The sequence below is a fragment of the Nerophis lumbriciformis genome, linkage group LG20, assembly GCF_033978685.3.
Source record: "Nerophis lumbriciformis linkage group LG20, RoL_Nlum_v2.1, whole genome shotgun sequence".
In the NCBI taxonomy this organism is placed as follows: Eukaryota; Metazoa; Chordata; class Actinopteri; order Syngnathiformes; family Syngnathidae; genus Nerophis; species Nerophis lumbriciformis.
The window spans coordinates 27,909,439-27,934,525 of NC_084567.2; the positions used below are offsets into that span (position 1 = coordinate 27,909,439).

The 25,087-nt window shown below is 41.3% G+C and overlaps 1 protein-coding gene across 2 annotated transcripts in view; it reads right to left on the reverse strand.

Annotated features, from left to right (window-relative positions):
* The window catches only part of taf1c (TATA-box binding protein associated factor, RNA polymerase I subunit C), a 54,088-nt gene that overhangs the window by 16,404 nt on the left and 12,597 nt on the right, over positions 1 to 25,087 (reverse strand). Inside the window, exons 5-15 of one of the 2 annotated variants that reach the window (XR_009817450.2) lie at positions 23,448 to 23,515; positions 23,130 to 23,377; positions 22,865 to 22,996; positions 22,663 to 22,780; positions 22,527 to 22,598; positions 22,279 to 22,414; positions 20,932 to 21,060; positions 14,941 to 15,127; positions 14,656 to 14,793; positions 12,308 to 13,761; positions 6,388 to 6,885 (exon numbers count right to left, since the gene is read on the reverse strand). Coding sequence is in view for 1 of the 2 variants with exons in the window: in XM_061980741.2 (XP_061836725.2) it covers positions 6,697 to 6,885; positions 12,308 to 13,761; positions 14,656 to 14,793; positions 14,941 to 15,127; positions 20,932 to 21,060; positions 22,279 to 22,414; positions 22,527 to 22,598; positions 22,663 to 22,780; positions 22,865 to 22,996; positions 23,130 to 23,377; positions 23,448 to 23,515 (2,871 nt within the window). In the remaining variant the exon portion in view is untranslated. Of the gene's footprint in view, positions 1 to 5,668; positions 6,886 to 12,307; positions 13,762 to 14,655; positions 14,794 to 14,940; positions 15,128 to 20,931; positions 21,061 to 22,278; positions 22,415 to 22,526; positions 22,599 to 22,662; positions 22,781 to 22,864; positions 22,997 to 23,129; positions 23,378 to 23,447; positions 23,516 to 25,087 lie in introns of those variants that run through there. The other variant, XM_061980741.2, reaches the window with a different exon arrangement.

The window sequence follows — 25,087 nt, forward strand, 5'->3', positions numbered from 1 at the left end:
GGTTCTGGGTATTTGTTATGTTGTGTTTATGTTGTGTTACGGTGCGGATGTTTTCCCGAAATGTGTTTGTCATTCTTGTTTGGTGTGGGTTCACAGTGTGGCGCATATTTGTAACAGTGTTAAAATGGTTTATACGGCCAACCTCAGTGTTACCTGTATGGCTGTTGACCAAGTATGCGTTGTATTCACTTGTGTGTGTGAAAAGCCGTAGATATTATGTGACTGGGCTGGCACGCATAGGCAGTGCCTTTAAGGTTTATTGGCGCTCTGTACTTCTCCGTACGCCCGTGTACACAGTGACGTTTTAAAAAGTCATACATTTTACTTTTTGAAACCAATACCGATAATTTCCGATATTACATTTTAAAGCATTTATCGGCCGATAATATCGGACGGACATCTCTAAAAAATACAGCAGATTAACGTGCTTGCAGAATTTAACATCGAGACATGCTTGCACTTGTATTAAGCCGTGGGTGTCCAAAATCAAACGGGTCCATTTGTAGCGAGGGTGCACGATAATTATCGGACCGAGGGAAAAGACGTGTCTGCCAAGCAGGCTGAACTGTAAATCACAGCCAAATTAGTGGTAGACTTGATGGCAACGATATACTAGCGGACCTCTCAGCAGCACATCTTCTCCTTGAAAACAGGAGACATTAACACATTTTCCTATCAAAAAAACAACATACCCCAATCTAAACTTACATAAACACATTTCTGTCTGAGCAACTAAGCCAGGGGTGGCTTTCAAAAGAAAGACTTGAAGGTAAACTAAGGCACTAATAGAGTTGTTACACCTTTCCTGCTTCCGGCTCCCAGACCGTAGTCGAGGAGCGCAGGGGAGGCGTTCCTCCAGGGCAAAATCATCATTAGAAACAAGAAGATGCATCTTTTTTTTATTTTGTATTTTTATTTTAAAGATGATAAACGCATGCAAGATGCATGTTAATGAATGTTCTCATTCATCCAGGTCATTGTAATCTCAGGGCATTCAATTGAGCGCAACATGACTGTTTGGTTTGTCTTAGAAAACATTTCGCCTCTCATTCGAGTAGGTTTCATCAGTTCATGCTCATAGACTTAGATTGGTCAGATGTACCGTAGTCTAATTGGTCAGACTCGATCTAACCAATCTAAGTCTATGAGCATGAACTGATGAAGCCTATTTGGACGAGAGGCGAAAAACGTCTTCTAAGAGAAACCAAACAGTCATGTTGCGATCGATTGAATGCCCTGAGATTACAATGACCTGGATGAACGAGAACATTAATTGACATGCATCTCGCAAGCGTTTATCATCTTTAAAATAAAAATAAAAAAAAGACGCATGTTCTTGTCTCTCATGTTGATTTTTGAACGACAGGCAAAATTCCAAAAAAAGTGCAGTACCCCTTTAATGTTAGCACTAATAATAACAATATCACTAAGATTTGGGTAATATTCAGGTCACGAAATGTAAGTGAATTATTTTTGGTGCTTTTTGGGTGCTTATTTATTGGGTGTTATGGTCGAAACAGACACGATCACGTCATGACTTCATGGCTCTTATTTACGCAGACTATTATTTACCGTATTTTTCGGATTATAAATAGGGATGATGTTTGATAAGAAATTATTGAGTTCGAGCCCATTATCGAATCCTCTTATCGAACCGATTCCTTATCGATCCTCTTATCGAATCCAGATAGGTTGTTTTATATGGACAAAAACACTATTTGGTTTAACAAAAGCTCACTTTTATTTTATAAGAAAAAAATAAAATAAAATAAATAAATAAATATTGACTGTTACCACCCTAAAAAATAAAATAAATACATATTGACTGTTGTTACCCAAAGTATATTAAGTGGGATTTTTCAGAAAAACAAATATATACAGTAACACAAAAACAACCTGTCTCTGTGATCACTATAGGTGTATAAATAATAATATAGTGTTAAATAAAATCAGTCCATTGGGCACAAAACTGAAAATAATACAGCTCTCCAAAAAGTGCACTTCTGCTGCTATTGGAACACACTAACTACACACACAGGCAGACAGCTAACAAACAATCCAAGACGTCTAATAAAGTTCCAAAGCAGATTAATCCATTTAGGCTATTTATTGTTGTTAATCTTGCTCTGTCTTTTCCTATCTTTACTTTTGTCTTGCACTGGACTGTTATTGAAATGTAATACACAATATGTAAATATTAGCTTCACACAAATATACAGTACTATCATCAAACAAATACTTCTGAGTGTTGAAACTATTTTGATGGTGGAAATACACGACTGGCAGCCAATTTAAGTCCTCAAAACATCCATTAAAACAGTGCACAAAAATCGTTTTTCAGTAAACATCTTACTATCAAATTTAACCACTTTCCACCTTAATATTGAGTTACATAAACAAGTTAAACAGTTTACTGACAGACTTATCTTTTCCAAGGCTTGTAGGAGCTAACACAACTTGTCTACTTCTCAATTGTCTAACATAGTCAACCCGGAAGTGCCCAAAGTATTAACGCGTAGTATTTTCATATGGCCACAAGGTGTCAGTAAGAGTCTACAATCAAATGGGCATAACATTGCCCATTTGGGATTCGTTCCCAGGGATTCGACTAAAGAACCAACTCTTTTTCTTTACTATAGTGGCCTTGATAACGGGAACCGGTTCTCAAAAAGGGATTTGAGTCCATGGAATCGGTTCTTTACTTATCGATCAACCGGGAGAATCGGTTTCGAACATCATCCCTAAATATAAGTCGCAGTTTTTTTTCATAGTTTGGCCGAGGGTGCGACTTATACTCAGGAGCGACTTATGTGTGAAATTATTAACACATTACCGTAAAATATCAAATAAGATAGAAGAGGAAGCGGCGCTTTGTCTACCTTTGGAGTTGGCAGAGCTGTTTAGAAGCGACACCGAGGAAGAAGATTTCATCGGATTTAGCGATTAGGAGTGACAGATTGTTTGGTAAACGTATAGCATGTTCTATATGTCAGTGTTTTTCAACCTTTTTTGAGCCAAGGCACATTTTTTGCGTTGAAAAAATGCGGAGGCACACCACCAGCAGAAATCATTAAAAAAACGAAACTCAGTTGACAGTAAAAAGTCGTCGTCGCAATTGTTGGATATGACTTTAAAGCATAACCAAGCATGCATCAATATAGCTCTTGTCTCAAAGTAGGTGTACTGTCACCACCTGTCACATCACACCCTGACTTATTTTGAGTTTATTGCTGTTTTCCTGTGTGTAGTGTTTTAGTTCTTGTCTTGCACTCCTATTTTGGTGTTTTTTTTTCTCTTCTTTTGGTATTTTCCTGTAGCAGTTTCATGTCTTCCTTTGAGCGATATGTCCCGCTTTGTTTTAGCAATCAAGAATATTTCAGTTTTTATCCTTCTTTGTGGGGACATTGTTGATTGTCATGTCATGTTCGGATGTACTTTGTGAACGCCGTCTTTGCTCCACAGTAAGTCTTTGCTGTCGTCCAGCATTCTGTTTTTGTTTACTTTGTAGCCAGTTCAGTTTTAGTTTCGTTCTGCATAGCCTTCCCTAAGCTTCAATGCCTTTTCTTAGGGCCACTCACCTTTTGTTTATTTATGGTTTAAGCATTAAACACCTTTTTACCTTCACCCTGCCTCCCGCTGTTTCCCACATCTACAAAGCAAATAGCTACCGGCTGCCACCTACTGATATGGAAGAGTATTACACGGTTACTCTGCCGAGCTCTAGACAGCACCGACACTCAACAACAACACATCATTTGCAGACTATAATTACTGGTTTGCAAACAATATTTTTAACCCAAATAGGTGAAACTAGATAATCTCCCACGGCACACCAGACTGTATCTCACGGCACACTAGTGTGCCACGGCACAGTGGTTGAAAAACACTGCTATATGTTATAGTTATTTGAATGACTCTTACCATAATATGTTACGGTAACATACCAGGCAAGTTCTCAGTTGGTTATTTATGACTCATATAACGTACACTTATTCAGCCTGTTGTTCACTATTCTTTATTTATTTTAAAATTGCCTTTCAAATGTCTATTCTTGGTGTTGGATTTTATCAAATAAATTTCCCCCAAAAAAGCGACATATATGTTTTTTTCCTTCTTTATTATGCATTTTCGGCCGGTGCGACTTATACTCCGGTGCGACTTATCTGAAAAATACGGTAGTTAGAATGCATTAAAAAAAAATAAGACGTGTTTTTGTCTTTCATAAGAATTGTGAATTGTAGGCAAACTTCCAGAAACAAGTGCAGTTCCTCTTTGAGCGGGTATCACTGGTGGTGTAATGGTAAACACTTCTGCCTTTCATAACAGAGAGCATGGTTCCATTCCAAGTTACATCAGAAAGGGCAGTCGGTGTGAAAACTAAGACAGAGTCTTCTCCCTGAAGGACACATTTGACACTGCTGTATATCATACTGTATGACATGCAGGAATGTAAGGAGACGTCAAAGCAAGGGGCCCTCGTCTTCGGTGACTGCACCTCACCTCACCTCAAGTCTGGAGACAGACTTGTATTTCTCCAACCACCAGTTGATACTAACAACATGGATTTGCCTTTCAATATACAGTATGTATACATTTTTTTGCCTTTTAAAAAAAAAAAATTCATGCGTCATAGCCCCTAAAATACACGCTCCACTCCCAAAATAGATTGCTAAGCTGTGGGAAACATGGTGTAGTTGTAAACTACTAACACAGTGGTACCTCGGGATACAAAGTTGAATTGGTTCAATGACACAGCTGGTACCTTGGAAAACATGTTAAACTGCATCGCCCATTGAAATGAACTAAAAGTAATGTAATCAATGTTTAGTCCCACAAAAAAAACGCATTTGACCATGTAACATGCCTTTTGAAAAGAAAAACTAGCTTTTATATAATAAATATTGTATAAAAAAACAATACAGAGAATATAGTACAAACAAGTAATGTACCGTATTTTCCGGACCATAAGGCGCACTGCCGATGAATGGTCTATTTTGGATTTATTTTCATATATAAGGCGCACCGGATTAAAGGGCGCATTAAAAGGAGTCATATTATTATTTTTTTCTAAATGGAAAACACTTTCATGTGGTCTACATAACATGTAATGGTGGTTCTTTGGTCAAAATGTTGCATAGATTATGTTTTACAGATCATCTTCAAGCCGCTTTCTGACAGTCGCTTCCGGATGCACCGTTTTGTGGGCGGTCTTATTTACGTGGCTAACAGCGTCTTCTCCCCGTCATCTTTGTTGTAGCGGTGTAGCGTGCAAGGACGGGGGTGGAAGAAGTGTCAAAAGATGGAGCTAACTGTTTTATTCAGACTTTACTTAACTTAACTGAGCAGCATCTCCTCATCCGGAAACAACAAAACCAGAAACGTGTCCCGTGAAAAACCGTCCGACCGGAACTCTAATAACTAAAGTTCCTTGGGTGAATAATGTAAACTCACTACACCGGTATGTTTTAGAGCTTTCATGGCGAGTTTACTGACAGACATAAGTAAAAACTTTACGCTACTTTATATTAGAAATGGCAACAGCGGAGGATGAATGTCCCATAACAAGAAGATAAAGAAAAAGAAGAAACTTATCGACTGAAGTGTCGGCACGGACTACAAAGGCGGATGCGCGCAATTTTTCAGGATTCATGCAGCTCCCAAATACAGATCAGCAGGTAAGAAAAGTTTATTTTGCATAATATTGCGACACAAAAATCCAGATATGTCTTACCTTATACACACACCATAATAATACTCATATGTTGAAGCACATCAAGCGGTGCGGCTTCATAGTTTACCAAAGTCTCACTAAAACGTTTTGATAGATTTTTGAGCGCTGTGTGTAATGTTCTATATTTTCATTGGAACATATAAAATGTTGGTGTTGTTTACTTGAGTCATATTGCCATCATAGTGCAGTCCACATATATTTCTTATGTTTGACTGCCATCAGTACAGGCCAAAAGTTTGGACACACCTTCTCATTCAATGGGTTTTCTTTATTTTCATGACTATTTACATTGTAGATTTTTACTGAAGGTATCAAAACTATGAATGAACACATGTAGAGTTATGTACTTAACAAAAGAAGCTGAAATAACTGAAAACATGTTTTACATTCTAGTTTCTTCAAAATAGCCACCCTTTGCTCTGATTACTGCTTTGCACACTCTTGGCATTCTCTCGATGAGCTTCAAAAGATAGTCACCTGAAATGGTTTTCCCTTCACAGGTGTCATAGTTTTGATGCCTTCAGTGACAATCTACAATGTAAATCGTCATGAAAATAAAGTAAACCCATTGAGATGAGAAGGTGTGTCCAAACGTTTGGCCTGTACTGTACATCAATTCCTGAATGAAATGGAAAAAAACTATTACTTGGTCCTACCAAACTGTAGCACTCGGTCCTCTTCCGCCATGTGATGACCTCAAGCTCAAACATGATTGATTCTTCTCCCAGAAGAAATCCACTTGTGTCATATGTTCATTTAAAAAATACAAAAATAAAATCCTTGCTGATTGCATATTTAGATCCTTCATTGAATATTTAGAGTCGCATGTCTTGAGGTCAGCAGTCAAGATGAGCATCCATGAAGACTTGTTTGTCCTTTGTCAAACTGAACATAATCCAACTTTTTCTCTTAAAACATTCCCCGAAAATGCAAAGGCTGTACTTTGATCCATTCCGTGGACAACATCAAAATCCCATCTGCGACTTCTTTTTCTTCGGTTGTGACAACTGCGACCCCGGCCGCCGCAGTGAGTTCTGTGAGATGGACGTAGACTGGGAACTGTGGAGCTGGGATGAGTAGGTCATAGGTGGACGTGAGTCCTGCTCCTGGCCACATTCATCTAGGAAGTAGTTGTCATGCTGCGAGGGACCATCCTGCACACAACCCAAGGAGGATTATAACATGCGGCATATCTTGTGGTCACATTTGTCCAGCTATTTTTTTTATTGTTATCAGATTTATCTGGATAATGTAAGGCTGGGCAATATGGCAAAACAAAGATCACAATCAGTTTCAGCAAATCAATTAATATCACAATTTTTATATTGATTTTAACCTGCCAGTTTTGAAGTATTTGACCTAAAAACTAAAGAAACAAGAGATTTTATTTTATTTTATTTTTTTAAATAACATACGGAGTATAAATAAGGCAAATTATTTAAGTTAAAGTACCAATGATTGTCACGCACACACGAGGTGTGGCGAAATTATTCTCTGCATTTGACCCATCACCCTTGATCACCCCCTGGGAGATGAGGGGAGCAGTGGGCAGCAGCGGTGCCGCGCCCGGGAATGATTTTTGGTGATTTAACCCCCAATTCCAACCCTTGATGCTGAGTGCCAAGCAGGGAGGTAATGGGTCCCATTTTTATAGTCTTTGGTATGACTCGTCAAGGATAACATAGAAAATAGTAAAACAGTAAAACTAATATAAAAAAAACAGATTGCATGGTTGGTTATAATAGACGTTTTAAAATGAAAACTAGAGATGTCCGATAATGGCTTTTTTGCCGATATCCGGTATTCCGCTATTGTCCAACTCTTAGTTACCGATTCCGATATCAACCGATACCGATATATACAGTCGTGGAATTAACACATTATTATGCCTAATTTTGTTAGGCATAATGCTGGATGCATTAAACAATGTAACAAGGTTTTCCAAAATTAATCAACTCAAGTTATGGAAAAAAAACATGGCACTGCCATATTTATTATTGAAGTCACAAAGTGCATTATGTTTTTAAACATGCCTCAAAACAACAGCTTGGAATTTGGGACATGTTCTCCTTGAGAGAGCACGAGGAGATTGAGGTGGGCGGGGTTGGGAGGGGGGGGGGTTTAGGGGGGTACCAGGGGGTGTATATTGTAGCGTCCCGGAAGAGTTAGTGCTGCAAGAGGTTCTGGCTATTTGTTTTGTTGTGTTTATGTTGTATTACGGTGCGGAAGTTCTCCCGAAATGTGTTTGTCATTCTTGTTTGGTGTGGGTTCACAGTGTGGCGCATATTTGTAACAGTGTTAAAGTTGTTTATACGGCCACCCTCAGTGTGACTTGTATGGCTGTTGACCAAGTATGCGTGGCCTTCACTTGTGTGTGTGAAAAGCCGTAGATATTACGTGACTGGGCCGGCACGTAAATGCAGTGTCTTTAAGGTTTATTGGTGCTCTGTACTTCCCCCTACGTCTGTGTACACAGCGGCGTTTTAAGAAGTCATAAATTGTGCTTTTTGAAACCCATCCATCCATCCATTTTCTACCGCTTATTCCCTTTGGGGTCGCGGGGGGCGCTGGAGCCTATCTCAGCTACAATCGGGCGGAAAAACCGATACCGATAATTTGAAACCGATACAGATAATTTCTGATATTACATTTTAAAGCATTTATCGGCCAATAATATCGGCAGTCCGATATTATCGGACATCTCTAATGAAAACATTACACTTTATGATGCTACATAGGCCGTCACCATCATTGCTACTTGCAAATGTGCATCATCTTTAGTAATCATACAGACAGATGAAATAGTACAGTAGTACAATGATCCAGGGACACTAACTCACTGGTCATTGAGGCGCCAAGTCAGGAAAGAATGATTGAAAATGGAATTTGCGTTTTTGTGAGCCTGTTGTATTCTGTTAGGTCTACAACTTCTCTGTGTGTGGCTGGGTCAAGGAAATCTCAGGGATAAATACGCATCGTTTTTGGTCGGGTAAGGTTGCATTTCATGATTTAACTTAGCATCTACAGCCATGTTTGTTGCACGTGCCGTTTACAATTGTGCATGTTTTTCTCCGTCTTTATCAAAATACAACTGTGGATGTCAACATTTTGTATGTGCTGAAAGTTTTATTTAGGATTGCTGCCTTTGGTAAAAGCTTAACTCTTTGAGGTTTTGCTTAAATTTACTTAATTTTATTTAGAATCCCTGAGTTGGTGCTTTACGAAACACTCGTAGTAAAAATGCGTTTTCAGAAATACAAATACAAAACCAGTGAAGTTGGCACATTGTGTAATTCGTAAATAATTATTCTTGCTTGATGTACATCTTAAAATGTTCAACAGTCTCCATTGTGGTATTTTAGGCTTCATATTGCGCCACACATTTTCAATGGGAGACAGGTCTGGACTACAAGCAGGCCAGACTACTACCCGCACTCTTTTACTATGAAGCCACGCTGTTGTAACACGTGGCTTGGCATTGTCTTGCTGAAATAAGCAGGGGCGTCCATGATAACGTTGCTTGGATGGCAACATATGTTGCTCCAAAACCTGTATGTACCTTTCAGCATTAATGGTGCCTTCACAGATGTGTAAGTTACCCATGCCTTGGGCACTAATACACCCCCATACCATCACAGATGCTGGCTTTTCAACTTTGCGCCTATAACAATCCGGATGGTTCTTTATCTCTTTGTTCCGGAGGACAAGACATCCACAGTTTCAAAAAACAATTTGAAATGTGGACTCGTCAGATCACAGAACACTTTTCCATCAGTCCATCTTAGATGAGCGCCGCGAAACCGGCGGCGTTTCTGGGTGTTGTTGATAAATGGCTTTAACTTGCACTTACAGATGTAGCGACCAACTGTAGTTACTGACAGTGGTTTTCTGAAGTGCTCCTGAGCCCATGTGTTGATATCCTTTACACACTGATGTCGCTTTTTGATGCACTACCGCCTGAGGGATCTAAGGTCCGTAATATCATTGCTTACGTGCAGTGATTTCTCCACATTCTCTGAACCTTTTGATGATATTACTGACCGTAGATGGTGCAATCCCTAAATTCCTTGCAATAGCTCGTTGAGAAATGTTGTTCTTAAACTGTTCGACAATTTACTCACGCATTTGTTCACAAAATGGTGACCCTCGCCCCATCCTTGTTTGTGAATGACTGAGCATTTCATGGAAGCCGCTTTTATACCCAATCATGGCACCCACCTGTTCCCAATTAGCCTGTTCACCTAAGGCAGGGGTCACCAACCTTTTTGAAACCAAGAGCTACTTCTTGGGTACTGATTAATGCGAAGGGCTACCAGTTTGATACACACTTAAATAAATTGCCAGAAATAGCCAATTTGCTCAATTTACCTTTAACTCTATGTTATTATCAATAATTAATGATATTTATCTTTGTGGAAACACTGATCATCTTAATGATTTCTCACAATAAATATATATAGATTCAGATAAATATCAATATGCAACACTTTATTATTATATTTTCTCTAAGTGCACATTAAAAAAATAAGAATCATTAGTATTTTTTCCTGATTAAGATTAATTTTAGAATTTTGATGACATGTTTTAATAGGTTAAAATCCAATCTGCACTTTGTTAGAATATATAACAAATTGGACCAAGCTATATTTCTAACAAAGACAAATCATTATTTCTTCTAGATTTTCCAGAACAAAATTTTCAAAAGAAATTCAAAAGACTTTGAAATAAGATTTAAATTTGATTCTACAGATTTTCTAGATTTGCCAGAATAATTGTTTTTGAATTTTAATCATAATAAATTAGAAGAAATATTTCACAAATATTCTTCGTCGAAAAAACAGAAGCTAAAATGAAGAATTAAATTAAAATGTATTTATTATTCTTTACAATAATTTTTTTTTTTAACTTGAACATTGATTTAAATTGTCAGGAAAGAAGAGGAAGGAATTTAAAAGGTAAAAAGGTATATGTGTTTAAAAATCCTAAAATCATTTTTAAGGTTGTATTTTTTCTCTAAAATTGTCTTTCTGAAAGTTATAAGAAGCAAAGTAAAATAATAAATGAATTTATTTAAACAAGTGAAGACCAAGTCTTTAAAATATTTTCTTGGATTTTCAAATTCTATTTGAGTTTTGTCTCTCTTAGAATTAAAAATGTTGAGCAAAGCGAGACCAGCTTGCTAGTTAGTAAATAAATAAAATTTAAAAAATAGAGGCAGCTCACTGGTAAGTGCTGCTATTTGAGATATTTTTAGAACAAGCCAGCGGGCGACTCATCTGGTCCTTACAGGCGACCTGGTGCCCGCGGGCACCGCGTTGGTGACCCCTGACCTAAAGGATGTTCTAAATAAGTCTTTGATGAGAATTCCTTTTTTGACACTTATGCCAGCTTTTTTGAAACATGTTGCAGGCATCAAATTCCAAATTAGCTAATATTTGCAAAAAATTAAATTTTCCAATTCGAACGTTAAGTATCTTGTCTTTGCAGTCTATTCAATTGAATATAGGTTGAAAAGGATTTGCAAATCATTATATTCTGTTTTTATTTACGATTTTTACAACGTGCCAACTTCACTGGTTTTGGACTTTGTAATATCAAGCTAATACTTACTTGGGAAGCACTAAATGTTAAAAGTATATCGAACAAGCCTTTAACAAAGTGATCTCTGCAAACTAGTGCGTTCTTCGACTCTACTCGCTTGGACTGGAGTGTGTGCTACTTTACTTGTCGTCGTTTTGGTAAATCATTCAGTCTTATGCCCTTCTTGATTACCTCTAAAGGAACTCCGAAGAAAAGTCTATCCTTTTCGCGATGTGAACGGTTCTTATAAAACAACGCAATCATAGGGTATTTGTCTTCTAAATGGCACCTAGTACCCATTGAGAACAGACGCTGGCTTGACCACCGTATTCAATGAGCCGGATGTGACATCATATGCAACCCAGCAATAGATACTTGTATTTATCCCACAATGGTGATATAGCAATCTGATTCAACTTGCATTAATATTATTGGCACCTGCACGGCAGAGAGAGAGAGACATGAGTGGTTGGAAAAAACTACAACTTAACGTTAACTGTTGCGACTGTGGATATAATTAACTGAATAAAGGCTGCAGTTTATCCGAACAAAGTGAACTTATTTTTAACTTTTATCACAATTGTAAACTAAATACTGTTACTTCTAAATGTATGCAGCATTAACTTTTGCGGGTGTTATCAAATGTGACTACTTAATACATATGTGAGAGTCCCAATGCATGCACCTTGTGACAGTTGATGGTGAGACTTGTGCAGTCGCCAATCATGTGCAACGTTCTACACATGCGCTCTGTGCTGAGTGAATCAAGTGAATCCTGTGTGACGTTCTGTGCTGAGGGAATCAAGTGAATCGTGTGTGTGTGAGGTTCTGCACACGGGCTCTGTGCTGAGTAAATCAAGTGAATTGAGTGGGGCAGAGTCTTACCATGCTGTAATGAGTGACTCAAGTGAATTGATTCATTATGGTGTTTGAGTCGCAGGAAACCAAGTCAGTAAAAATAATCACATTTACTATCACTAATGAGCACCATATTACCTGTGATCCAAACAGAGAGGCGAGGTAGTCATCCGCACGGCGTTTTATTCTCCTCCTCTGACTGGATGGGGTGGACTCAAGTTGGGTAGTTTGTGACTGGGTGAGGACTTTTGAGTTGCTAAGCGTGGTTGCCGTAGGAAATCCAGATTGCGTGAACTCAGTGGTGAGTGTCTTGGCTTTGAATGTGCTGGACACACACATACCATCTTGAGTATCTTTTCCATATCGAGGGGTGGTGGTTGGCGTAGGGCATGTGGATTCTGTGAGCATAGTGGTCTGAGCTCTTGGCCTTCCGCTCTCCACCAAGTCCCCCGACTGCGATAACGACTCAACCCTTTCTGTATCCGACCACGCCCCCTGGCTCGCTGCAGAAGACCAGCCCGTGAAGTCAGAGAAACTGTCCATCCCTGACTGGTAGCTGACGGATGAAGTGAAACTTCCGGTGAGGTTGAGTCGTCGTCCAGCTGACCTTTTTACATCTCTCTCCCTCCTCCTCTTTCTCCTGAGAGCATCCATCTTCTCGTCCTTGTTCAGGCCCAACTGATCATGCCACCAAGCTCGCCATAGTTCCTCGCTCTGCCAGGAGGCTGTCAGACGCTGACTGAGTGGATCCATCCAAGATGATGTGTCTACTTGGTCTGGAATTGGCACTATATCCGCAGAGTCAGCACTTCTCACTAGCAGTGAATGGTTTGACATGCAAACTCTCATTTGGTTTCTCGTGCTCTTGACATGCTCTTCTTCTGATAACCCTTTCATTTTGTCACGAGACAGGCGGAGGAGGCCACCTGAGTTCAATGTGAGATGATGCAAGCGCGGCTTATTTTTGAGGCTAAGGTGCGTCAGTTTTTGGAGCCAGTGTTTCCACACGGAGACAGCAGACTCACTGAGCTTTACTGCAGTCTGCTGTGTAGGTGAAAGAGTAGAAGTCAAGGTGCTGGTTGTCTCTTGACTACCGTCTGGCTGCTGTGGATCATCAGCTTTATTGCTCGTCTCTTTCCCATCCTCACCATCTGTATCTAGTCCATGATCCTGCACTGGGTCATCATTGACGAGCACCTGGAGGTTCAACTTCTTTAGGTTTGGTCCTTTCCCTCGTGTCTGAAACTCCTCTGAACCAGTTTCAGAAGAAGCATCATCTTGTAATTTCCACTGTGGTATTTCATCAATGAATGTATGAGGAGGTGTACCCTGAGTTGGCCCTAGCATGTCCTCATCACTGGATGTGTCAGGCACAAACAACTGAGAGTCCGTCTGTGCCAAACATTGAGGTAAGATTTTGGCAGTTTGTTGAGGCTGGGGTTCATCTTCCTTAGCTGGGGGTGAAGAGGTCTCTGACCCCTCAGGTTCAAGGGTCTGGTAGAAAATATCCCCTGCCACTGTCAGCTGAAGCACACTGAAGCAATCCTTTCTACGTCCACCAATGCAGTTACTCTTCTGGATACATGTCAGACCTAAAAACAAATGTGAAAGTAGAAAATCAGCACAGGAAATGTATCTACAGTGCTGCTCATCAAGTCCTGGTCCAACATTTTCTTTTTAATCAAAAAGTGTCCATCTAGCGGGGAACTGCACTTTTTTTGAAATTTTTCCTATCATTCACAATTAAGACAGTCATGACGGATGTCATTTTTACTTTATGCATTCTAACTATTAAATACATTTATTCAAAAGTCCACTTACAGAGGAGCCCAAGGGAGCCGCTCTAATCGACCTATAAATCCCCTAAAAAAAACATTTAAACAACTCCATTAAGGTTTTATACACACACTGTAAATATGCAATGTAGTAATGGCCGCAATCATAACAATTAATTTTTACGCATTTTGATCATTTTAGGCCAAGCGTCTTTTAGTGTCGTTCTCGCCATTTCTGTGTCTGCATCGGATGTCAAAGTGTACGAATTTGTCGGAATACCTACTCAGACGTCTTCTGTCCAGGTGAGAGGCATGATTTCTGATCTACAATAAACTTCCAAAGAGCAGGGAAGCAAGGAAACAGCAGACCACTCCATGATGTAAACATAGGGACACACAGTAGTCATCACGTCGCCGCTATAAATAGTTTGTCTGCATTAGCGTTTATAATAACAATATCACTTATACTTGGTTAGTATTCAAATCACAAAATGTAAATGGAGTATTGTTGGCGGTTTTTGGATGTTTTTTTTATTGGGTTTATGGGCGTAATAAAGGACCTCCAATTGGCTCCGCTGTAAGCGGACTTGCATTTAGCGTTTACATGTGTTGAAGAAAGCTTATTTCAAAACAACAAATTATTTTAAAAAATCTGACTAATTTAGTGTATGGAGATGTTCTGTGGTGTATGGTGATGCCTGTGGTCCATACCTGCTGCAGGTGAAGACAGCCTGTTAGTAGTTGTGTCCATGCGGTGCGGGATCTGGACAGGAAGGTGTTTGAGGCTATCACAAGGCCTTAGTAGAGCTTGAGGAGGGCCAAGACTTACGCATGGATCTGCTTTTCCTCCTGCAGATGTAAACAAAGGCACACAGATTATTGAGCAGGAAAATTCGTACCTAATTAATACACTTGAAAGCTCCAACTAAATTATATGTCAATAAGTTTAAGATAAAAATAATATAATAGTCTACTAACTTCATATTGTAAACAAACCTGAGTACTGTAGCATTGTGATTTCCTGAGAACTCTGGGAACACAGAAGGACCTTTTTGGTTGCGGTTGGAGCAGATGAGGATACACCAGGAAGGATATGACAAAACATGGGTGGAAACTCCATCATGTGATCCATCTTTAGCATGTGCAGGCTAGGGAATCGCTCATCCATGATATAGGCCGAGTACTAGAAGAAAAAAGGGGTGAATGGGCTTTTACAAACGCATGCACAAACACAGCTTTCCTGCATTGCAGAGTGCTACCTCACTGGGTCGGGTGGGGTGGGACTGGGGGCATTTTGTTTCCTTACAGTTCGGAAAAAAATTAACTCAACACGTAATGTAACAGGTAAAGTATGTAACTTACAGTTATGTCAGGGAGAGGTAATTATAGGGCCATCTTTGACTACAGATTTTCATTGTCGAATCTGATTCGTCATATTTGGCTCATAAGCAAAAAATTGTTTTTGTATGCTAGCCTGTATGCGACATGTAACAGGAGCACAGCTAATGAGGATAACCACAAATAAACAGATCTTATTTGTCAAATCCCGCTTTATTTATATAGCACTTTTCATTCACAGGCAAGGGGCAGACAAAGTGGAGTACAAAAAAACACCCCAAACAAACATACATACACATTCACACACACATTCACACGGGCACGCGAACACAAATAACAAAAAACAACACAATTAAATTATTTAAAAAAAACAAAAACATAAGAGTTTAAGATGATCAGTAAATAGCCTAATTAAAAAGGTGTGTCATTAGCCTTTTTTTTTAATTTTTTTTTTATAAATGTCAACGCTCTGCAGTCCTGAGGCTCTCTGGCAGGCTGTTCCACAAGTGGGGGCCATAGTGGCTAAATGGTGCCTATTCCGTTTTCCCCATGGAAAGGGTTGACGGTGTGTATGGGAATTACTCAGCTCACAATTTTCCACCTTTTTCCCTTTTTTATTTGACTCTTGGCATTCAGGGGTACAACTGCAGTAGATGCAGTAGTGAAGTAACATTGAGCAGTAGATGATGAGTGGATAAACAGTTGAAAGAGCAGGTCAGTAACAGGTATCAAATAAACACTGGATGCATTTAAAGACAGTTACTTATTCTCCCACTCACCACAGTATTTTAACACTGGCATAATATACATCACATAAAACGACAATTACCAAGCACAGCACCAATATAAACTACACATAATTGCATCTGAGTATGAATTAATATATGTATTAGAGATGCGCGGATAGGCAATTATTTCATCCGCAACCGCATCACAAAAGTCGTCAACCATCCGCCATCCACCCGATCTAACATTTAATCAAAACCGCACCCGCCCGCACCCGCCCGTTGTTATATATCTAATATAGACGATGCAAGGCATTAGTGAGGTTATAAAGCTTTTGCCTGTTAAAGAAAGGAGACTGATCCAATGCAGCAGAGACATTCGCGTGCCACGCTGTCACGGCCCAGACGCACACCAGTGCGCAATCATCTGGGAGCCGCGCTGAGCGCACCTCCAAGCGCGTGGAGGTGCGATGTCCCTCGCACCCGCGGCGGCTCCACCCAGGCTCGCGCCCGAGGCTTCAGCGCGCATCGCGGCGGCCATCCTACTCGTCGCGGCCTAGCCCTCGCGGCTCTCGCTGCCGGCAACGGCCGGGTATGGGCCCGGCGCTCCAGCGCCATCCATTTTCAGGGCTAGTTGATTCGGCAGGTGGGTTGTTACACACTCCTTAGCGGGTTCCGACTTCCATGGCCACCGTCCTGCTGTCTATATCAACCAACACCTTTTCTGGGGTCTGATGAGCGTCGGCATCGGGCGCCTTAACCCGGCGTTGTTCGGTTCATCCCGCAGCGCCAGTTCTGCTTACCAAAAGTGGCCCACTCGGCTCACCAGCGTGAGCCCCACCCCTTTCGTGAGCGCACTGCGCGCGGAGTGACCCCTGTTACGAGCCCCCGGCCACGGGGGTGGCGGGCAGGTAAGCTGCTTACCTGCTGCGCGTGACGCCGGCCGCGGCGAAGGCGGACGAGGCGGGGTGTCGGTGCGGTGGGCGCGGTGGTGACCCTGGACGTGCGTCGGGCCCTTCTCGCGGATCACCTCAGCTACGGCTCCCGGTGGGGCCCTCTCGGGGAAAGGGGCCTCGGTCCCGGACCCCGGCGAGGCGTCCCTTCTCCGCTCCGTAAAAGTGTCCATCTCTTTTTTTTTCTTCTTCTGTTGTGGCATATGCAGCAGGTGCCTGCTCGTTTTTCGTATGTGGGTAACAACATTTAACTATGTATATATATTTCCGAATTGGTTTAACTGCCACCCGCCTGAATCTATTTAAAATCTAATTTTTTTAAATTTCAACCGCCCGACCCGACCCGCGGATAAAATCTAATTTTTTTAAATTTCAACCGCCCGATCCGCAGATAATCCGCGGACTCCGCGGTTGTGTCCGCAAACCGCGCATCTCTAATATGTATGCAATGAGTAGACCATAAATTAATTCATAAATTATCACTATTATCACCAGTGTTAACATTAATACACATCAACAACATCAATGTACCAATATCAATAGATCAATACTAATAATATACAATCTGCACTCAGGAGTCTTATGTTTAGGTTTCAGTTGTACAAACGTATTCACAGATCTCGTACAAACAAACGCGTACTATCCAATCAATTGACCAGACCGTTGACAAGTTTGTACAAACACTATGCAGTTCGCCATAATTCAACAACATTTCCCATAATGCTCGCGGTATTAGGAAGTCACTCGCCAGCTGATTTAAAATCCACCCTTAAACAACATACACTTAACCAAACAAATGTAAGATTCAAAGCACACGGTACACCCGCAAACCAACTAACACAATGGCAAAGTAACACAGCTTTAATCTGCACGTTATCGTGGCACTTTTGTAACATTGCAAACAATTGCTAAGAAGTATAGGACAACAGTTTAGAACCGCATGCAAGAGAGCGTTTACCAGTAAAACCCGACAATATGGAATAGAAAACTTTGCAAACGCAACACAGTTAAAGCAGACAACATAAAACGCTTTACCATTAAGATGTTGCGACATGAGTACTCTGCATAGGCGGCATTTGCCTTTCAAACAAATTCCGGTCACGTGAGCCTACGCGCTGACCTGACATTTAAAAAAGACCGTTTCGCTAAGAAGTACTACCTGTCAAACGAAATCTGAGAAAACACAAGAGTGCCTCACCGTGGGTCTCTGTTCTGGTATTTGGTAAAGCCAAAAGGACATTGCCAAAAGAAGGGTTGATACGGTAAAAGCAGGTGAGATAGATAAGAAGCCGCAAGGCCATTAAAGGGGAACATTATCACCAGACCTATGTAAGCGTCAATATATACCTTGATGTTGCAGAAAAAAGACCATATATTTTTTTAACCGATTTCAGAACTCTAAATGGGTGAATTTTGGAGAATGAAACGCCTTTCTATTATTCGCTCTCGGAGTGATGAAGCAATCCGCCATTTTCTCACTTTCGTCGGTGTGTTGTCGGAGGGTGTAACAACACGAACAGGGACGGATTCAAGTTGCACCAGTGGCCCAAAGATGCGAAAGAGGCAAGAAATTGGACGAAATTTGTTCAAAATACGAGGGTGTGGGGAAAGCCGACAAAATGGTCAGTCGTTTGTTCCGCACACTTTACCGACGAAAGCTATGCTACGACAGAGATGGCAAGAATGTGTGGATATCCTGCGACACTCAAAGCAGATGCGTTTCCAACGATTAAGTCAAAGAAATCTGCCGCCAGACCCCCATTGAATCTGCCGGAGTGTGTGAGCTATTCAGGGACAATGGACCTCGGTAGCACGGCAAGCAATGGCGGCAGTTTGTTCCCGCAGACGAGCGAGCTAAACCCCCTGGATGTCTTGGCTCACACCGTCCCTTATGCCACCGAAGATGATCAAGAGAAGAATATCGACCCAAGCTTCCCTGGCCTGCTGACATCAACTCCAAAACTGGACAGATCAGCTTTCAGGAAAAGAGAGCGGATGAGGGTATGTCTACAGAATATATTAATTGATGAAAACTTTATTCATTACTCGCGGTTTTACGTAAATTATTATACATAAACTGTGTTTACCAATAATTTATCTTAAAACATTTATTTTTTTCAATCATTCGAGTACATTCGGGTAGTCTTGTTTAATGCAGTATTTTGTGTCTATTTAGGTATGGTTAACCTGAGTGCTGAAATCGTGAAAAAAGATATGTTCTTAGCGCGCCTGAAATGGGCTGTCTACACTCTTTAAGTGCATGTTGTTGCCAAATGTATTTCATATGCTGTAAACCTAGTTCATAGTTGTTAGTAATTATCTTATCAGACAGTGTTAAGCCGCTGAAATCCGAGTCTGAATCCGAGCTAATGTCGCTATACCTTGCTGTTTGTTTGTATTGGCATCACTGTGTGACGTCACAGGAAAATGGACGGGTGTATATAACGATGGTTAAAATCAGGCACTTTGAAGCTTTTTTTAGGGGTATTGCGTGATGGGTAAAATTTTGAAAAAAACTTCGAAAAATAAAATAAGCCACTGGGAACTGATTTTTAATGGTTTTAACCCTTCTGAAATTGTGATAATGTTCCCCTTTAAGACATTTAAAAACTGATAATAGAACTTTAAAATCGACCCTGAAGTGGACAGGGAGCCAATGCAGCGACTTTAAAACTGGTGTAATGTGCTCCCGCCGTCTGGTTCTCGTCAGCACGCGTGCTGCTGAGTTTTGTAATAGTGGTAGGATTCTGATTTTTTGGGGGGGAAGGCCAGAAAGCAGGGCATTACAGGCATAGATTAGCACCTCCGTGTTGGCCCGAGAGAGAAACGGGCGAACTCTGGCTATGTTCTTAAGATGATAAAAACCTATTTTTGTAATATTTTTAATATGTGGGATTAAAAATCAGCTCAGCGTCACAAATCCCGCACATCGAGAGGAGCCAGATGAGGTGGTTCGGGCATCTGGCCAGGATGCCACCCGAACGCCTCCCTAGGAAGGTGTTTCGGGCACGTCCGACCGGTAGGAGGCCACGGGGAAGACCCAGGACACGCTGGGAAGACTGTCTCCCGGCTGGCCTGGGAACGCCTCGGGATCCCCCGGGAGGAGCTGGACCAAGTGGCTGGGGAGAGGGAAGTCTGGGCTTCCCTGCTTAAGCTGCTGCCCCCGCGACCCGACCTCGGATAAGCGGAAGAAGATGGATGGATGGATGGATGGTTTAAAATCTTGTAATTCTGGTAAAAATTTCTTTTTTATGACTTTTTAAACCTTAAAAAGCTAAAACACGAAGATTAACAAACAGCAGTGTTTGGATAGTTAAGTGAGGTTGTCGGATCGGCCCCGCAGTGAGGGAGACTTTCTGCCTGAGCAAACTGGTTAAAGCTACACCCCTGGGCCCAAATTTTGTGTCCCCGAATGTGCATCCCCCATTACTCAACATCCTTCCCACACCGTCTGTACACGGGGGGCCTCGAGTACTCAACTCGCCTGCCTCCCACGGAGGAAGTTTTAATGTCTGACGATTCGACTGCGAGGTTGATAGTAGACAATAATGTGTCGACATGTTGCTTGTTTGTATCTTCTAGCAGATGTTTGAGGATCAAACTTATGATACATTGGATATCTTAGTGATACTTTGAAGTCCATGTGACTTTAGATGAAGGATTTAAATTTTCCATCCTTTTGGCTTAGACATGTCAATTATCCATCCATCTTCTACCACTTGTCCCTCTCTGGGTCGCAGGGGGGCTGGAGCCTATTCCAGCTGCACTCGGGCAGAAGGCAGGGTAAACCCTAGACAAGTCTCCACCTCATCGCAGGGCTAACACAGATAGACAAACAAACATTCACGCTCACATTCTCACACTAGGGCCAGTTTAGTGTTGCCAAATGCATCATAAATACTATGAACTGAAAAAAGAGCTTATCTGAAATGCTGGAAACTTTTTGGATCTGCTAACATTGCCTGATGTACCTGGGTTGTGAAGAGATGGTGAAAGGAGTGGGTGTCTCCCAGGTATTTACTTAAGATGAGCCTCTCCCCACTGCGACATTCTGTGGTTCTGCCGATGCGAAACAGAGTATGATTGGAGGCCGGGCTCACCTGTGGGGACAAAACAACAGTAATGAGAGTACCAATACATTTTTTTAAAGATACATTTAAGGATGGCGGAAGCCACGCTGCCCCAATACACGATTCTGACTCATTGAGGTGTTATTTACCCATCTCTAGCAATTACTAATTACTAAGTGGTCTAGTGGTTAGAGTGTCCGCCCTGAGATCGGTAGGTTGTGAGTTCAAACCCTGGCCGAGTCATCCCAAAGACTATAAAAATGGGACCCATTACCTCGCTGCTTGGCACTCAGCATCAAAGGTTGGAATTGGGGATTAAATCACCAAAAATTATTCCCGGGCGCGGCCACCGCTGCTGCTCACTGCTCCGCTCACCTCCCAGGGGGTGAGGGTGATGGGTCAAATGCAGAGGATAATCTCATCACACCTAATGTGTGTGACAATCATTGGTATTTTAACTTTAACTTTATTAGATAGATAGATAGATAGATAGATAGATAGATCTTTATTGATTCCTTCAGGAGAGTTCCCTCAGGAAAATTAAAATTCCAGCAGTGGTGTACAGAATTGAGATCGAATTTAAAAAGTAAAAAGTAAATAACAGAAACTAGGCAGTAGTGACCATGTTATGAAAAAGTATTGCACTGTTATTGTTTTGCATCCCCTGTCATCCTAGTACCCCCTTAACCCCCAGAGAGGAGTTGTACAGTCTAATGACGTGTGGGACAAAGGAGTTTTTTAGTCTATTAGTCCTGCACTTGGGATGAAGCAGTCTAGCACTGAACAGGCTCCTCTGGCTACTGATAACAGTATGCAGAGGGTGACTGGCATCATCCAGGATGCTCACTAGTTTTTCCACAGTACTCTTCTCTGCCACCGTCACCAATGAGTCCAGTTTTATTCCCATCGTAGAACCGGCCCGCCTGATCAGTTTCTACAGTCTGGAGCTGTCCTTCTTACCGGTAGATGTACTGCCCCCCCAGCACACTACGATGTAGTACAGAACACTTGCAACCACAGACTGGTAGTACATCCACAAGAGTTTTTTTTACAGATACAGATGTTATACACTGTGTAGACAGTATATCAGAAAAAAAAAATCCAATTATCTTACTCACACTTGCAATAAAACATTCATGAAAATGTAAGTAATACTAAATTGCAGTTTAAGTACCTTGAAGGTAGAAAAGCGCTATACAAGTATAACCCTTTAAAAAAAAAAATTGTATATTATTAATTTGGTCTCACCCTGATATCGCAGAGTTCAGCACCAGTCCTGTCAGCGTACAACATGACTCGAGGGTGAGCAGAGAACTCACACCATCGCCATGACGATTTGGCATTGAAGTAAAGGTTGCTGTCATCTTCACGAACTTTCTGGATCCTGACAGAGCGGGGAAACATTTTTTTTTTATCTGATGAATTAAAACATTACAACCCAACTACCGGTAATCTTTTTGTTGATGTAGATGGACTAACCGTAAACGTTTCCTCACCCTTTCCCAACAGTCCACAAACTTGCTGTTCCACTTTCACTCGCTACCAGAACTTCACCTAAAACGTGAGGACTGATGACAAAGCAGAAAGGTATTTTTCTTAGAGCCCAAAGTCTTTACGGCGTCACAATCTTACCTGACACTGACACAGGTAGCAGCCTCTCTGCTCTTAATGACTTGCAGCAAACGCGGTTCTTCTTGCTCGCTGCATTTCCAAACGCCATACAGGTGATCAGACCTCACCGCCACACAACCTGCAGACCGAGACGAATCCAAGCAAATATACAGCCATGCCATGTGTCCTGATGATATTTTTGGCAATAATTTCTATTACTTACAATTGTTGAACAAAGATGCAGAGCTGATCTGTCTGATTGGTCCTTTCAGTTGGAAGCTGAATGGTTTGCTAATGCTGGAGTTCATAGAGACACCTTCGTCTCCGTGGTGCTCCAGGGCCACCGTGTGGAAGTCTGATGTACTGCATTAAGGATCCTCTGAGATGCAATCAACAGACCTTTTTGCTTTAGTTTTCTTCGGATTACTACTGTACTAACAAATACTGAGGCACCACTAAACTATAATATAATACTAAAGGTAGGATACTGAGGCGGTCTAGTCCTTGGTTTCCAGGGTAGATGAGACAGCCCCGCTGAGAGCTTCCGCTCTCAGAAAATGGAATAAAGTCAAGAGCGCCCCCTGTGGCTTCTTCGGAAAAAAGCAGACTGTCCCTCTGCTTCGTCAGCTCCTCATACAACAGAGAGCCCAGCAGCTCTGACGGCACATTTGGCAAGACGTCTGACAGCAGGGCACTGTACGCCTGCACTGCTGTGGAGGAATACGTCTTGTGGCATCTGAAAGAGTGACGTCATTAAACCGTCAGATGTTTGTTTTTATTCCAAAACACTTTGTGCAGGCACTCACATTGGAAAATCCAGCATGTCGATGAAGCGCTTTATCTTCCCTGTGTTTACGGCATGTCTTGGTTGACACTGCACATACACAACACAACTTTGTGTAAATTCTTAGCCTCCAACACACATTGGGCTTAGCCTCCCATGTGTTCTGTGGAGTCATCATGTACGGTCTACATTCCATGACACAGTACATGTACATTGACATAATCAGAATTAGGGATGTCCCGATCCGATATTAATATCGGAAATCAGTCCTATATTAGCCAAAAAAGTGAATATCGGATTTTATCGGACTGAATCTAAAAACTCCGATATAAGCGCTCCGATATAAGCTGTCCATTTACCGCTGCAGCACGTCTATAATAGGTGACTATGGTTTGATCACACTCCAACACAGTTGGTGGCGGCAATGCCCCTTAATTAACGTTGGGGCCGGCCGCGGAAGAAGAGCGTCTCTGATCCAGCATGCACAGCCCACGTGATCACAACAACGACAACGCGTGTGCTTTCAGCAAAGTGTAGTGATGTCGGCTGTGTGGAAGTATTTTAACCTAAACTCGGACAAAGACGTTGCCGCTAAATGCAACATTTGTCAGGCGCAAGTGTCCCGTGGAGGGACAGAACCGGGAAGGTTCAATACAAGCAAACTCATCGGCGTCATCGCACATTTGAAAAAACACCACAAAAAAGAACATGAGGATTTTCGCGAGAGCAGCAAGGCGAAGCAACAAACCTCCGGCTCGCTTCAGCAACCCACGCTGGCCGAAAGCTTTGCAAGACGTGACAAACTACCACGGGACAGCAAAATGGCAATGGCCATAACAGAAAAGATAACCCAGTTTATTGTGCTTGATGACCAGCCTCCGTCGGTGGTGAGTAATGTCGGGTTTAAACGCTTAATGGAGCACCTCGAACCTCGCTACATTATTCCTAGCCGCCACTACATTGTAGACAAAACTATAATATCCAACATATGCTGACAGTAAAAAAATAACTGAAGTGAACTTGAATTGTTTGCACTTTAAAACATTTTTTTTTTTTAATTGGATTTATTTAGGTCATTTTTCAGGGTCTTCTAATTTATTTTTAATATGTTCTATTCAATTGTATAATTAAGTTGGTGTTAGTGGTTATTTTGCACTTTAAATATAACATTTTGTTTTTATTGGATTTGTTGAGGTAATACTCTTATGTTGAAGGTTAAAATGTATGTAACCAATTGGTTAATAATAAATGGGTCAGTTTTTCCTATACCTACTCTTGCTGACTATTGTTTTCTGTTTTAACACTACAACATCAGTAACAGTAACATCACTTTATCAAGCCTTTTCTAACATTCCACACAACAAAATAAGGAATAAATATATGTATGATTCGTGCCTATATCGTATCGTATTGATATCGGTATCGGCCAATACTCAAGGCTACAATATCGGTATCGTATCGGAAGTGAAAAAGTTGTATCGGGACATCCCTAATCAGAATGTTCACTAGTCACCATAAATTTGTGGCTTAAGGAAGTGTGTTGTCTATCTGCGTCATCATATTGTAACATTCCAAGGAATGATGGCTCAAGCAGATTTCCAGTGTATCTTATTCAGAAAATGCAGCGCGCCCCAACAGCAAGCTCAATCTATGTGTCTTGCT